Genomic DNA, 16382 nt, shown 5'->3' with positions numbered 1-16382 from the left:
CTTAACTGGCAAACCTTTTTGTTATTAATTGGTGTTTTCTGTAGTGAAGTTAAATTAATGACGTGCAGCTTCAAATGTTCTATTTATCTGTGCAACAAGTGTTTATTTTGAGTTCATAAATATAAAATATATCCTTTGGCTTCAGTCAGGGTCACCACAGTGTCTTGATTTGGCACAAGTTTAACCACAGATGACCTTTGTGACTTAACTCTGCCCCATACAAGGAGGATGGTTGTGAGAGAGCTTGAACCCAAGACAACAAGCGCACAACACAAGTGTTGAATTATTCATAGAAATATAAATGAACTTTCTCCATTTAAATGCCATCAATTAATAGGGGTTAGAGGTTTAACATGATGCCTGAGAAGCACATCCTTCTCTAACTGAGATGTACATAAAAAAACCTCCAAATGTGTACAGTAAAACTCGCATAGGTTGAACGGTGAATTTTGTCCATTATAGTCAAAATCCGTGACATGTATAAAATGGACAAAATCCATGTGTGTGACAGGTTAGTTACAGTCAGGAGGTGCCAAACGATCTACGTGGAATCCCCAGCACCAATTAGGCTTACGTATTTCCTTGATTAAAAGCCTGACCTTGAATCGGAACCTGCCTTATTTAATGACCGGGTCAAAACTTTGTCCGAAAACAATAAACACCTGCCTTAAATAAATGCCTGGCATTATGTGTTTCAAAAAGGTTACATTTGGTCAAGTCACTCTTTTTTAAGTTTGCTGCATTGTGTACCATAAAATCCTAAAGCCTGATTTATGCTTCTCTAGCTCTGTGACCATGCAGTGACGTTGACGTGCACGTGACCTTTTTAAAGTTCTCCGTCGCGTCTTTATGCAATTTACCATAGGAACAGTGGCTTTTTCTAGATGAATTTGTTCCTCAATGAGCTCCACTTCTTTATACAGTTATCAACCTCCAAACTAACTATACAGTACATGCAATTTCCCTCCTTGAATTGCAGGTCATTTGAGCATCTTTTTATGACTCCGTGTTGTAAAGTTGGTCATATTTGCAAACTTTTCTCACAAACGTAATATCGAAATACAAATCAAAATATAATTGGCAATATGATGAAATATGGCAGGAGAGGAAGGAGTGAAAGCTGACAAATCACAGCCCTTTGCGGTCTCCGTCTTTTAGCAGATGCACGGGTTTGCAGCCACGCAGAGGGCTCTGATCTAAAGCAGTTGTCTTTGGGTCATCACACCCAGGGATATGTGTGAAACTGAACACCATATTACAGTGCCGGCAACATGCAGCATTTTGTTAATAATCGCAGGCCTTGAATTACGGCCTGCCTCATTTAGGCATCGGGTCTGAGCACGGTTTGAAAAAAATAAATGCCTGGTCTTTTAATCACAGAAATACGGTACCCATTTCCTCGAATTGATGAGTGTCAGTGCTGAACTTCATTTCATACCGCTGTTACTGGGCACGTCCAGACTGATCTGTCCGTATATGCAAGGGGTTTTTAATGAAAATGCATTGCGATAAATGGTAAATAGACTGCATTTATATACCGCTCTTCCATCCCTGATGTCAGGGTGCTGCCATACAAGGTGCTCACTACACACCAGGAGCAACTAGGGGATTAAAGATCTTGCCCAAGGGCCCTTAGTTATTTTCCGGTCAGGCTGGGATTTAAACCAAGGATCTCTGGTCTTGAGCTCAACGCTTAACCACTAGACCATCACCTCCCCATGTCATATAGAATGTTTTGTCCGATGTGAACGAAATCCATTATACAAAATCCGGTATATATGTACGGTGTTTATTACATGGAAAACCATACAAAAGCATTGGGATTTGCTTTTGTCCGGTCAGTACGAATATCCAGTTTATACAATGATGGTTTAGTAATAAATATTACGTTTGTATATTACACATCATCATTTCTGTAATTTCGTAAGTCGTTCTGTAATTTGTTTGTAGCATGACGTTTGGAGAGGTGAGACTGGCGTTGTGTGTTCGCTGCTCCTCTGGTTTTTCTCCAGTTTTCTCATTTGTAACTTAGTTTTTAGTGGCTTGGGTGTAATTTTTTTATCTTTGGGTATGTACTTGACGTGGTTTTTGGTCCTTCAGTGTCCATTTTTAACCATTTTTGATTGTTTAGTGCCTTTTTTGCGCTGTATGACGCCGCACTTCACTCCCTCGGCTAGCGCGATGCTAAGCTACTCTGCAGCTGAGCTACGGAGCCTGAACAACAACAGTGTCCCTCGGGACATTCTCGCTATCAGAGAGCTTTGTTTGCTCCGCCGGCCTCGCTGCATCCACAGAGGCTCCCGGAGAAAGTTTGTATTCCATCGGACTGGGGTTTGTATTCCATCGGACTGGGTCGTCTGTGCCGGTTATCTGGTCAGCTGAGCGCATTGGCGCTCGGCGCCCACGTCATCAGAGCGCTGCAGCTTCTGGGACTTGTAGTCCTGATGTGACGACAGCGGTTTCTGACGCTCTCCGGGCGCTGGACGGAAAACGTGGAGTGGATTTTAAGCTACTCAGGCCCATTCAAAGATGTCAGTCTGTCAAACCGACAGAAGTCTTCAGTTTGGGTCTCATTAACATCAGATCACTGTCCTCAAAATCCCTGTTGATCAACGATCTAATTATGGATCATCACTTGGACATGATTGGGTTATGTGAAACCTGGCTCAAACCCACAGCTGTTCTTCCTATGAATGAGGCCTGCCCACCAGGATACACATTTGGTCACATGTCTCGTGGTGCAAAGCAAGGCGGGGGTGTTGCTTTCATTTATAAATCCAGGTTTACCTTCTTGATTGTTGGGGGTCATAAATATAATTTGTTTGAGCAGCTGACTCTCTGCTCTGCTCATGATGCTACATATTGTCAGGGTCAGAAGTATGGAAATCAGTCATGCTATTTTGTCACTGTTTATAGGCCTCCCGGCCCATATTTTGAATTCTTAGATGAATTTGGTGCATTCATCTCTAGCCTGTCAGCTAGTGCGGACAACATTTTGATTATTGGTGACTTTAACATTCATATAAATAAGCCCTCTGATCCCCTTTGCAAGTCATGCTTGAATTCAGCGCTCAAGGCTACACTGGATAAGGTTGCGCCTCCTCTTTTAAGGCCACGCCTTCCCAAGGCACAGTCGCTTTGGTTCAATGGTTACTTGCGTGACCTTAGCCAGAAGGCTCATGGTTTGGAACGGAAATGGCGTAGTTCTAAATTAGAGGTGTTCCACCTTGCATGGCATGATGCTGTCTTAGATTATAAGCAGGCACTACTGGCTACAAAGCGTGCCTATTATTCTGATTTGATCAGTAGAAACAAGCATAACTCAAAGTTTTTGTTTGAAACTGTAGCATTTCTCATTCATGGACAGCCACCTGTTATTCACTCTCCCTTTTCAGCACAGGACTTCTTGGACTATTTCGAGAAGAAAATTGAGGATATTAGGTTGAGCATATCTCAGCAGGCTTTTGCCCAACCACTGCATACTGCTATGGAGGTGGATGTGCCCACTGAGGTGTTATCCAGATTTACAGATTTTGATGGTATCTCGCTAGGCGTGCTGACGAAGCTTATGACGTCTACTAAAAGCACAATCTGTTTAATTGATCCTATACCAACAAAACTGTTTAAGGACCTGTGGCCCATTCTTGGACCATCTGTGCTGGAAATGATAAATCTCTCATTAACTTCTGGATCTGTTCCTAAATGTTTCAAGTCTGCAGTGATTAAACCATTACTTAAGAAATCCAGTCTCGACCCTAGTGTATTGAAGAAATATAGACCGATATCAAATCTATCATTTTGTTCTAAAATCCTGGAAAAAGTGGTTTCACGACAGCTCGTGGACTACCTCACTGAGAATAATCTTTTTGAGCCACTGCAGTCTGCTTTTAGAAAATATCACTCCACAGAGACAGCACTTACTAAAGTAGTGAATGACCTTTTGCGAGCAATGGACTCAGATACCACTACAGTCTTGGTGCTGCTGGATCTTAGTGCTGCGTTTTATACTGTGGATCATCGTGTTTTACTCAGTAGGCTGGAGAATCACTTTGGGATTACTGGAACTGCTCTTGCATGGTTGACATCATACCTCTCCAGTCGTTCTTACTGTGTATTGTGTAATGGCACCTCCTCTGATCGTAGGGACATGAAGTTTGGGGTTCCGCAGGGATCCGTTTTAGGCCCCTTGCTTTTTCCCTTTATGTAGCACCCCTTGGGAATTTACTGCAGCGCTTTGGGATTCCCTTTCATTGCTATGCTGATGACACTCAATTGTACATGCGAATAACTGCTGGTAATCTCATTCACATAAAATCTTTGGAAGATTGCCTTGCATCAGTAAGAAGTTGGATGTCTCGTGACTTCCTACTTCTAAATTCTGATAAGACTGAAGTTGTGGTTCTTGGTCCAGTGAGGTATCAGCATCAATTTGATCAGCTAGCACTTATCTTAGGTTCGTGTGTTATACATCATACGGGTAAAGTGAGGAATAATTTTTTATCCTTCGTTGTCCTTTGATCTCCACATTAGAGACATTATGAAGACTGCTTTCTTCCATTTGCGAAATATAGCGAAGATTTGTCCCATCCTGTGTATGGCTGATGCTGAGACTTTGATTCATGCATTTGTCTCTTCTAGATTGGACTATTGTAATGCTCTATTTTCTGGCTTACCGCAGTCCAGGATTAGGGGCCTTCAACTGGTTCAAAACGCTGCTGCCAGACTTTAGACACAAAGCAGAAAGTTTGACCACATTACGTCCGTTTTGGCGTTCCTGCACTGGCTTCCTGTTCCTGCAAGATCGGATTTTAAAGTACTGTTATTACTTTATAAAATTGTTCATGGACTTGCACCTCCCTATCTGCCTGACCTGGTAAGCCCCTATGTACCAGCTCGGGCCCTGCGTTCTCAGGGTGTAGGACTTGTGTGTGTTCCCAGGGTGAATAAAAAGTCTGCCGGTCACAGAGCTTTCTCCTACCGTGCCCCAGCTCTGTGGAACGATCTCCCGGCATACATACGGCAGTCGGATACTTTTAAGTCACGTTTAAAGACTCATTTGTTTTCCCTGTTTTATAATTAGTGTTATTATGTGTTTTTATTTTTGTATTCTTTTATGGTTGTCTTTCTTTTATGGTCGTCTTTTTATTGTGTTTTAAATTTTTTATTGTTTTTTTCTTATGTTGTGTGAAGCTCCTTGAGACGATCTCATCGTGAATTGACGCTATATAAATTAATACATTTGATTTGATTCATTTATTTATTTGTTCATACTCATGTCACGTCATTTCATTTGTTTGTCATCCATATAAACACACATCATAAACAAAAAGGAACAGAAGGAAGATAAATCTTGTACTTTCTGTTCCTTGTAACAAAAATAAAAATAAAAAACAAAATAAATAAAAATAGACAGAAATCCACTTGTCACTTCAGTTTCATCCCCAATCCCACTCCCTCATCAAGCCACCAAACATCAAACAAACATCATCAACATCAACATGGTTATCCTACATTTCAACATCCACATTCAGACTTCAGCAGCTGTATTCATTTTTCTTATAGTTCACTGTATTCTCTCATAATTTTATCTTTATACATTTTATACTTGTGAACATTTGTGCAACATTTAATTTCTTGAGTCAGTCCGTTCCGAAGCTTAACTTCATACACAGAGGGACATTTTTGTTTCGTAGTAGTTTGTGAGTACGTAATCTGAAAGTTATATTTTCCTCTATGGCAAATCGCCTGTGTAAGAAAACTGAATAAATTTTGGATTTCCTCTGATAAAATATTATGCTTTGTTTTCCACATAATAGCAATTTTAAGTCAACAATATCTTTAAATTTTAACTGATTGGCTGCAATAAACAGATTGTTAATATGCTCTCTGTAACTTTTTTGTTGACTGTTCTAATGGCTTTCTTTTGTCGCAAAATCAATGGTTTAGTGGTACTGTTATATGCATTTCCCAGGCGTCAGCACAATAACTGAGGTATGGGAGAATCATTGAGCAATACAACATACACAAGGAATTACATTCAAACAAATCTTTTACTTTAAATAAGATACCAATGCTTTTACTAACTTTCTTTGTTATATAAGCTATGTGGGCTTTCCAATTTAATTTCTCATCCAACACAACACCAAGAAACATAACTTCATTAACTCTTTCAATTCACAGAATATGCAAAAGAAAAGAAATAGTTGTAGATTTCTAGTCCAGTTTGTTAACTTATACCAGCTCAATATAAATACACCCATTTAAAATTCATATTTTGATCCATAAATTCCAGGTGTTTATCTGCACCAAGTTAAATATGTTGCTGAAATGTCTCATAATGTGAATGTCTGATTTGTTTCCATGATTGACTCTGTGTTAATTTCAGAGAAATTGACATAAATCCACCAAATCAGCCTATATCACGAAGAAAGTCTGAGAGAAAAAAAAAAATCCTGGCTCCTCCCTCTTAATCAAATCTGCTCCAAAAGTTATTGGGTTGTGTCTTGGGCCATGTCTCACCCCGCCACCAGGTTTGAGGAGATTCGATATGGTTGTTTTTATGTAATCCTGCTGCCAGACAAACAAATAAACTGCACTGAAAACATGATCTCCATGACTGAGGTAATGAAGAATCTTCAGTGTTTTTATTTTGTGCACTATAAGCATAAAGAGTGATGAACAAATAAGATTGTGTACAGGCATATGCACAGATGCAGGGTTTTTTTTAATGTGTGGATATAGATATATCAGGATGCAGAATGCTAAAACTGTCTTCCCGTGTTCCTGTCTCTCTTTCAGGTTGGACAGTGGTAATGAACTGGATACCGACATGGTAAAATCACACCTATAGTATTTACATTCCTACACTTTGCTTCTAGTCACATGTAGAAGTTTTACTTGGACTTTTTTTTCTGTTATTGTAAACTTTTGACAAATTAAGAATTATGTATTTGTCCAATCTGTCATCCCTCACGACAGAATCCTTTCATGTCCTTAAATTATCAGCAAAATCTCCACTCCTGGTGATTAACAGTTCAGCTACAAGCAGAACTAGACCATAGGTATCTATAACATTACATTTCTTCATAGTGCAGTGATCTACTATACAGTTGGGGGTACTTGGAGTACCAGTCGAAGTACCCCTCTCCCTGCCAACAAAAACAACAACAATGAACTATTAATGCTTAAGACATTTTGAATATATAAAACTCAAATATGGCAAGTAAATAAAATAAAAATAAGTAAATAAACGGGCTTTAAACAAAGTTGGCATACCGGCTCAGTTGTGTTAAGTGGCTCACCTCTCCCATTTGGCATCAACCCAAAATGTTGCCAAGATTGATGGGAATCAAGAACCAATTCCAAATTTTTCATTGCATTAAATTTATATGCCTCAGATATGATCACTTACTCTTATCGATGCCGACACGTTTCTCTGTCAGTTACACTTTTGAAAAACTCAAGTCTTGACATAAGATGCGATGTCATGTTGTAAAACTCTACATGAGCGTCTTCGCAGAATACCGCCCCCATGTACCCCTTGTTTTTCTAGTGACAATAAAATAAATGAGGTCTGAGGTTCTAAATGCACCCAGTATATTTCACTAGTTGAAAAGATGTATCATTCAAAACACTACACAGACAATGTGTAGAAAAATGACAGATAATAATACATCAAAAGCTGGTGAACAAGACTTTGAACAAGTTTGATTAGAGACCCACGTGTTGCTGTAATTGTTGTTGGAACATGTAGATGTATTTTATTCCACTGTCACTGTAAAAGTAGAACAGTCGTAATCTATCAGTTGTGTGACATGATTGAAATACTGTGAAATACCTAAAATAGTATAGCAGGTAGTTGAGTGGATAAGGAGCTAGCCTGCCACTTTGTAGACCTGGATTCAAATTCCACCCATGCTACCTGTTTGTGTCCTCGGACTAGAAACAACATTGTATTAGTCCCCACAGGTGTAAATGGGCGTGGACTAGGCTGGGGAAGTAACCTATGACGGACTGGCGTCCCATCCATTCCCAGACTGTCATCCACTTGACCCTTCAGAGATAAACAACGGGCCCAAGGGCCGATAAAGGACATGCATAAAATATACACAAGGGAGGAGACTTTAACGTATCTATCATATCTCTGTTGAGACTGGCACTAGCCAGTTACATTTACAGATGGATTTTTTTTTAAAGTAGCTCATAATACAGTATTGTCCTATTGCCCCACAAAAGAAGTTTTAAAAAAGGTCTTAATTTTAATGGAGCATTAATAATGACAGAGATCTCTGCTAACTGACATGTCTCTGATTGGAAATATAACTTTATGATGTGTTAAACATTATTGTTGCAGTTGTATTGCCGAAGTAGATGAAGTGTAATAAGATTTTCTTCCTGTAGTTTCTCATCTATTTGTCTATGCATGTAGGATATATTTCGATATAGATACAATAAGATTTAATGAGGAAGGTGTCATCAGGTTGTCTGTACATGTTTGTTTGTTTGTTTGAAGAATGTGGATGAGCTCCTGCAGTGTGTGTGCAGAGCCGACTCCGTCCAGGAAGTAGAACAGTTTGGTTCAGTTCTGGTTCAGCGTCTTCGATTGGCAAGGCAGCGTCGAAATGACATTACTGCCCAGGAGATGCAGGCTGTCATAGAAGAGCGAGACAACTCTGTCAGCAAGGTGAGTCCACCTGAAAGTCTGTCTCTTTGTCCATCTGCCCGTCCACCCGTCTGCCTGTCTGTCCATCCGTCTCGAGAATCAGAGCTTGAATTTGACAACAAGTGGCCACTTGTAAAATGGGCCAAATAAAAATCACAGTTTGCTTAATTACAACATTGAGGTGAAAGGGGGTTGTCATTAAATATCGGAAAATATTCAGGGGTGTTTTAAATGATGTGATATCATTTTTAGTTGTAAATGTCTGAGCAACTACATAGTCTAGGCACATGAAACTAAACAGCCTTAATGTTGACCACAATAAGATTTATTCATCAAATTTAAATGAGAAATTCAAAGGTATGTGGTTTTCATGAACAATTTCGCAAATTTTGACACGGCACGCGTCAAGTCAGTCAGCACTTCAGACCATTGCTGAGTTTCGAGACTTGCTCTTCTTATGGACTTTCTGGGACTTCACAGAAATGTTTCCTGGACTTGCTGGACCATCTCTTCCGATACTAATGGTCATTCAGATCCTTTTGCTCTGCACAGACAGCCTTCCTCTTTGAACTTTTTGTGCCATGTCCAAATCTGCATTGCAGTCGGTGCATTTTTAGTGAATTTTCTCACAAATTCACACGGCACAGTTTTCGAGAATACTCAAACACACAAAATGCCTGCAGTTGAGACCTTGCTCCAAATTTGAGCAACGTTTGTCTCCATCTATGTGAGCATTTCAGGGCTTCTGTACATTTCCTAACCCAAAATTCAGTTTAAAAAAAAAAAGCATTTATGATTGTCTGAAATGCATGATTTTGTGGGGGGGCATGCAGATCTTTGACCTCCTAGTATTAATGTATAAAAATTTAGATTTTCGGGATTTTACAGTTCTTGAGTTTTAGGACGTGGAAGGTTTTACCATAGGGACAGATGGAAGGACGGAGGCAAGGGCAAAAATTTCTCTCTCTCTCTCTCCCTCTCCCCCCTATACATACATACATACACACACACATATATATATATATATATATAATTATTATTATTATTATTAGAAATTTAAGAAAGTACAGAGTTAACACAAGACTGCTGAGATTCAAAGGCTTTTGTTGTTTTCATGACATGTTGTAAAACCAGAAATTTCAGCATGTGGCCGGTCTGATTTTTTTTTTTTTTTTTGGCACAGAAACACAATGGCAAATGGTATGAACAATCCATATCACGTGACATACAACCCACCAATCAAATGACAAGGATCCACTCAGCCATTATATAACACTTAATGGGATGTGACTTTGGCAGGTATAAACTGTCAGGGATCACACATGCTCAGTAAAATTAATTATTGGAACAAAGGAATGAAGAAAATAGCTAGAGCACTGCGCTTGTAGAGCACAACCCTCTGCCAGCACTAGTTTCCAATTTCACAAAGTTTTGCCATAGAAAAATTTTTCGAGGTCAAAGTCCTGTTAAACGTGGCTTTTCATAAGCTAATTTAGATGTGAACAAATGTCAAGAGTATATATTTATGTCTGCCAAGGACGTAATAAAATCACCTGCTTTTATTTGTCTGTCTGTCTGTTAGCAGGATTACATCAAAACTACTGCACGGATTTTGACAAAATTTTCACCACAGATAGATATTAGCTCACCCATTAAATTTTGGAGTTGATCCGGATTCCGGATCAAGTTTCACTTTATATACGTTTTGAAGGATTACTGTTAGCAGGATTACATCAAAACTACTGCACGGATTTTGACAAAAAATTTCAGCACATATACATATTAGGCCATGGAAGACTCCATTAAATTTTGAAGGTGATCCAGATCCAAATCCAGATTCTGGATCAAGATTCACTTTATATATGCTTTGAAGAGTTACGTCAAAACTACTTCACGGATTCTCACCACATTTTCACCATGGATACATATTAGGCAATGGAAGACTCCATTGATTTTTGGAGCTGATCTGGATCCGAATCTGGATTCTGGATCAAGATTTCACTTTATATACGCTTTGAAGGATTACGTCAGAACTACTTCACTGATATAAAGTGCCTTGGGGCAACTGTTTGTTGTGATTTGGCGCTATATAAAAAAAAATTGATTGATTGATTGATTTTGACAAAATGTTCAACACAGATACCTATTAGGCCATGGAAGACTCCATTAAGTTTTGGAGGTGATCTGTATCCAGATTTTGGATCAAGTTTCACTGTATATAGTCAAAACTACTTCATGGATTCTCACCAAATTTTCACCTTGGATACATTTTAGGCCATGGAAGACACCATTAAATTTTGGAGGTGATCCGGATTCTGGATCAAGGTTTAGTTTTATATACGCTTTGAAGGATTACGTCAAAACTACTTGACGGATTCTCACCAAATTTTCACCACAGACGCATATTAGGCCATGGAAGACTCCATTACATTTTGGAGGTGATCCAGATCTGACTCTGGAATCTGGATCCAGATTTCTCTTTATATGCACTTTGAAGGATTAAGTCAAAACTACTTCACGGATTTTGACGAAATTTCCAGCACAAATACATATTAGGCCATGGAAGACTACATTAAATTTTGGAGGTGATCTGGATCCGGATCTGTATTCTGGATCAAGTTTTATTTTAAGTAGTTTTTAAAAGATTACGTCAAAACTACTTCACGGATTCTCACCAAATTTGCGCCACAGATAGATATTATGGCATGGAAGACTCCATTTTAGTTTTGCCGGACGTCAGAAATCTCTGATTCCTCTTGTTAGTTCATGCGCTTAAATCAAAGTTTTTTGTGGTGGATTTTTTTTTCAACTTTTTCGGTTTCTAAATTCTTTTTCAGATAATTTTCACAGAACATTGCTTATCTTTGCTATCCACAACTTACCATTGCGTTTTCGCACTTGGTTTCTGGCTGATAACCGGAAGACAGACAAACAGGCATAAAATTGGAACCTCCATCCAATTTTGGTGGTGTAGGTAAATCCATAACAGAAGAATGAGTGATTGAGGCACATTTGATTGAGATACAATGCAAAGTGTACACCAGTTGAGCTTTTCAGGCGAGAGTGAGTGTCAGTCTGCAACTCATTTTTTTCCAAATATGAGACTGACTGGGGCACATTTGATTAAGATATAATGTTAAATGTACATTGAATGGGGTTTTCAATGTTAAATTTAAATGGCCACAAAATGTATAATCTGGATCAGATCTGGATCAAACTTTCAGTCGATAAAGGATACCATCCTACATAAAGCTCTTAAATATGAAAGACAGTTAATCCTTTGTGACAGAGTTATGAATTTTTGAAAATTCGTTCACTGTTAAAGGATAGGGATTTTTCCAAGATTTTTCCTGACTTTGACCTTTGACCTATGATCTTGAAAAATGAATCAGTTGTTGCCTATCAGGATATGAATCCTTTGTAAAAATTTCATAATGATATATGAAAAATTGTGGGTTCTGGGCTGTTCACAACAAACAAACGGGGCAAAAAACATATTAAATTTGTTCTCTTTGATTAGTTTTATATTTCTTTCTTGTCGTTGGGTCACTCTGGGGAAACATGCACACCTGGCAAACGGTGTGAGTCGGATGTCTGTATTCTCGCCGTAAACTCTTCTTTTGCACTCTGTGGGACATTGCCCGTGCTGTATATTTGTGTATTTATTGTATTTACTTTGTATAACTCGTCTCTGCTGTGTCTCAATTTAAGCTCTCACCTTAGAGTGAAACTGTTGTTTAGTTGTTTAGATAGAACATGCAAATCATTTTGAATGTAGTTATTTGAAGCATTGGCTGGGTAAATTGTGTTTCGTTGTGTTTATATTCAGCCGCGCGGCTCTTGGCGGTAGTACGCTGTTTGTCTCGGTGCTCACCCCGGCGGCAGGGTACGCCAGCTTTAAGTCGTCTGTTTAACCTGAAGATACGACGCAGCAAGGCTCCCGTTGTGTTGTTATGGGGTTACGGAGGCCCCGGCAGCCCAAACCTCAAATATTTGCCGTTTCAATCTGAACATGAATATTTTGAATCATGTGACAACAGCCCGGTGTGGAGACAAATATTGACAACCAGATTCACTCAACCTGACAAACCTGACATGTAGGCTGGTGTTTGCCCAACACTGTGTTTATACACATATTTGTCTGCTTATATATGTGTGCGTGTGTGTGTGCGCGCTTGTGCTTGTACATTTCCATCCACTCTGTGTGCGTGAGCGAGCTGTCTACTCGTCATTTTAATATAGTCTTCATGCTGAATATTTGCTTAAAGAGGTGTCGGAGCTGCTTTCACAGCTGATGGACACATAGATCCAGAAAACAGAGACGTGGGCAAAAGCAGTGTCTCATTATTGGACATTACAGACAGAAAGCAGTGAAGGCAAAAGAGCTGGTTTTCGCAGAACAAATGAGAATTATTAGTATCAAGTAGGCTGATAATATTTGGAGCTGATTCACATTTGCATTACAATAAGATAAACTTCAACACAAACCTTTTTTTCCATGCTTTAAAACATATTTTTAATTAAATAATGGGGAACAGCATATGGTAACATATTTGTAAAGTCAAGTGCAGGAAGCTTTTCTTAGAAATTGACCTGAAATTTGAACTAAGTAGCTTCTCACGTATGTTTTTTATATATACAAATGAAGAAATACCAACACATAAAGCATTACATTTATTTTTTATTTGTCATTTTCAAAGCAGATGTGGGCTTACTCAGGACAAATGTTGGAGTTTCAAGTTGTACGACCTTTCAAATTTCTACTGAAATCCAAACATTGTGATGTTGGTTTATTTTTGTAATATGTTGTAAAATTACAGCTCATTTTAATGAAGAGAACATATTTATATTCTATGCCGAATATTGTCTTGTCAATCTAATGCTGTCATGGAAACGGACTGCAGGAGGAAGCACTTGTGCACGTTGGTGACGTTTTGAGATGACCTTTGAACTGACCCACTTGCTTGAGGCGAGTTCCTGGGGTGGGCGCGCTAACATCTGTAAGATGCCTTGTAAATCTTTTTTGTAGCCTCATTCAGTGTTGCGTTTTAAAATGTATTCAGTTTGCAAACAGAATATACAAAATACTCCACTGGTAATTAAAAAACTGAATATCCAGTCTTATTAATTATTGTGTGTGTGCATCTGTGTGTGTGTGTGTGTGTGTGTGTATGTGTGTATATCCCTGTAATGATACATGGTATTCACTTGAATCTTACAGCATATATGAGAGGCGACTGAGAAGTTTTGAGCCTGACCCAGAAAAACTAGTGTGTGGTTCTCCGTCTTTTGCATTCTGAGAAACTACCATTTCTTGAATGTGTGAAGTTTTGACTCACTGGGTGCAAAATTAAGAAATGTTGGTTTCTCAGAATGCAACAGATGGAGAACCACACCCTACTTTTTCTGGGTCAGGCTCAAAACGTCTCAGTCGCCCCTCATACACCCATTGGTGAGCTGAGGATCTTATTACATTTCATAGTTGTTTGCTGCAAATATTTACATATAATTGAGGGATGAAGCAACAGATATTACTCCTGAACAGTATATGATTGTAATTCCCTAAAGCATCGCCCATGTTTTCACTCAGGGTTGCCACAGCACATCCGACATGGATATGCATATTGATTTGGCACAAGTTTTACACCTGATACCTTATTCTATACCGAATATTGTCTTGTCCTTCCAGTGCTGTCGTGGAAACGGACTATAGGAGGAAGCACTTGTGCACACTGGTGTTTTGAGATGACCTTTGAACTGACCCACTTGCTTGGGGCGAGTTCCTGGAGTGTGCTGCAACATAAGGGTGTAGAAGTTCACTGAAGTAGCGTGGCATCTGACCGCGCAGAGCCCTGAACGTTATCAACAATACTTTAAACTACAGTCTAAATTGAATGGGGAGCCAATGCAGGGAGGACAGAATTGGTATTATTTGGGACCTCTTGGAAGACCTAGTAAATAAACTGCATTTATATAGGATTTTTCCATCTGTATCAGATGCTCAAAGTGCTTTACATATCAATACCTCACATTTACCCCGATGTGAGGCTGCTGCCATGCAAGGCGCTCACTACACACCGGGAGCAACTAGGGGATTAAGGACCTTGCCCTGGGCCTCTTAGTGATTTTCCAGTCAGGCTTGGATTTGAACCGAGGATCCTCTCAAGCCCAACACTTTAACCACTAGACCATCACCACCCCTAGCCTTGTAGTTGCATTCTGGACCGTTTGTAAGCGGTCCAAAGAGGACTTGCTGAAGCTAAAGAACAGCGAGTTACAATAGTACATGCGCAAGGAAACAAACTGTGAAGCCATGTGAAGCACCTTGGGGTGACTTTGTTCTGATTTGGCACTTTATAAATAAACTGAACTGAATAAATGGAATGGTGTTCAGTGATCTTCTAAAGAAACACTTGTACGTTTTAGTGTAAATTTGGATTTCAGTTGCAGCTTGAAGGTGCTACAAACCGTTAACATTACTGATCTGCAGAACCGTCTCCTCACTCTTGTGTTGGTACTGCGGTGGTTCCACTTCACGCGGTCCGAAACATGTCCTGGTTTGCAGTATGTGGCACATCGACCTCAAAGATCCTGCATATAATGAGATAAAAAAGAACTCAAACCTATTTGGCAAAGCAGTCTTGGATGATCACCGACCAAAGCAGTATTTCTAATATATGTCCAAATGGCATTACCTTCTTATTGTTTCACTCATAAAAATTTTAAGTTTGAAATTCACCACTTTGCCAATATTAGTTGTCCATATGGATCCATTGTTTTATTTCAGAAGTAATGTGAATCAGTATTGTGTACACAATCATCAATATTGTGTACTGATTTCATTTCAGTCAGTCACTGATATTTAATGAGTGAAAGAGAAATTCTGTGGATTTTCCACAGCAGAAAGAAGTGAGCTCAGAAGAAAAGCATTGTGTGAATAAATTACTGGTTTTGGTTTGTGGGGAGACTGAAAAGCTTTAAATTTGAGATTGAAAAATAAATCATTTCCTGCTTCCCTTCCACTTCTCTGGAGGCTGATTATTGTCGAATTGAAGCTCGCAGGGTTTATTATGGAAACCAGCAGAGTTATGGGCATACTACCCAGAATTCATCTAGTTTCATGTACAGATCTCTGTGGGAGGATCAGAAAGAGCGACGGTCCGAGAATGAAGATAAATCCAGGGGAGAAAAAAATCAGACATTTGACTTGCAGAAATGAGAAAGGAAGAAGTGATCGAAGCAAGGGAACTGGTAGATTGTGGGATAATATGAGAGGATGATAGCGATGGAAAGAGAAAGAAAAAGAGGGCAGTGGTTGGACTGGGAAGAGTTTTCCCAGCTGCCCCTGAAGCAGTGAGATGCTGATATTCTGATCAAAACAGGGAATAAAAGCAGCCAAATCACTGACATTCCGCTGTAGTCATGCTGACAGAACTTAATTCTGTACCGTAGCCGCAACAGTACTCCTGTAACCACAGTCTCTGCCACGCAGCAGTCCAGCTACCATGGTAACAGTTGTAACGGTTTGTAGAGTTTGGCAATGCAGAGGAATAAGGAACGTGATCACTAATAACAATGTCGTCTTTTGGACTGATGATGTTCTACAAGTAGTGTTTCTAAAATTTTGAGATATACATTTTCTATTTTTTGGAGCAAGAAGCTGTAATTATCAAAATTAAAATAAAAAAGACCGAAACATTTTAGTTTATATCTATTGAAA

General features: G+C 39.2%; 1 protein-coding gene across 3 annotated transcripts in view; it reads left to right on the top strand.

Annotated features, from left to right (window-relative positions):
• mipol1 (mirror-image polydactyly 1) overlaps window positions 1-16382 on the top strand; it is a 168784-nt gene that overhangs the window by 91917 nt on the left and 60485 nt on the right. For all 3 annotated transcript variants that reach the window (XM_034195481.1, XM_034195480.1, XM_034195479.1), the window contains 2 exons: window positions 6799-6832; window positions 8513-8683. In XM_034195481.1, coding sequence (XP_034051372.1) covers window positions 6799-6832; window positions 8513-8683 — 205 coding nt within the window. The remainder of the gene's footprint in view (window positions 1-6798; window positions 6833-8512; window positions 8684-16382) is intronic.

This window comes from Thalassophryne amazonica, chromosome 19 (genome assembly GCF_902500255.1).
Source record: "Thalassophryne amazonica chromosome 19, fThaAma1.1, whole genome shotgun sequence".
In the NCBI taxonomy this organism is placed as follows: domain Eukaryota; kingdom Metazoa; phylum Chordata; class Actinopteri; order Batrachoidiformes; family Batrachoididae; genus Thalassophryne; species Thalassophryne amazonica.
The sequence above is the reverse complement of the archived record's forward strand: the minus strand, read 5'-3'. Positions and strand labels throughout refer to the sequence as shown.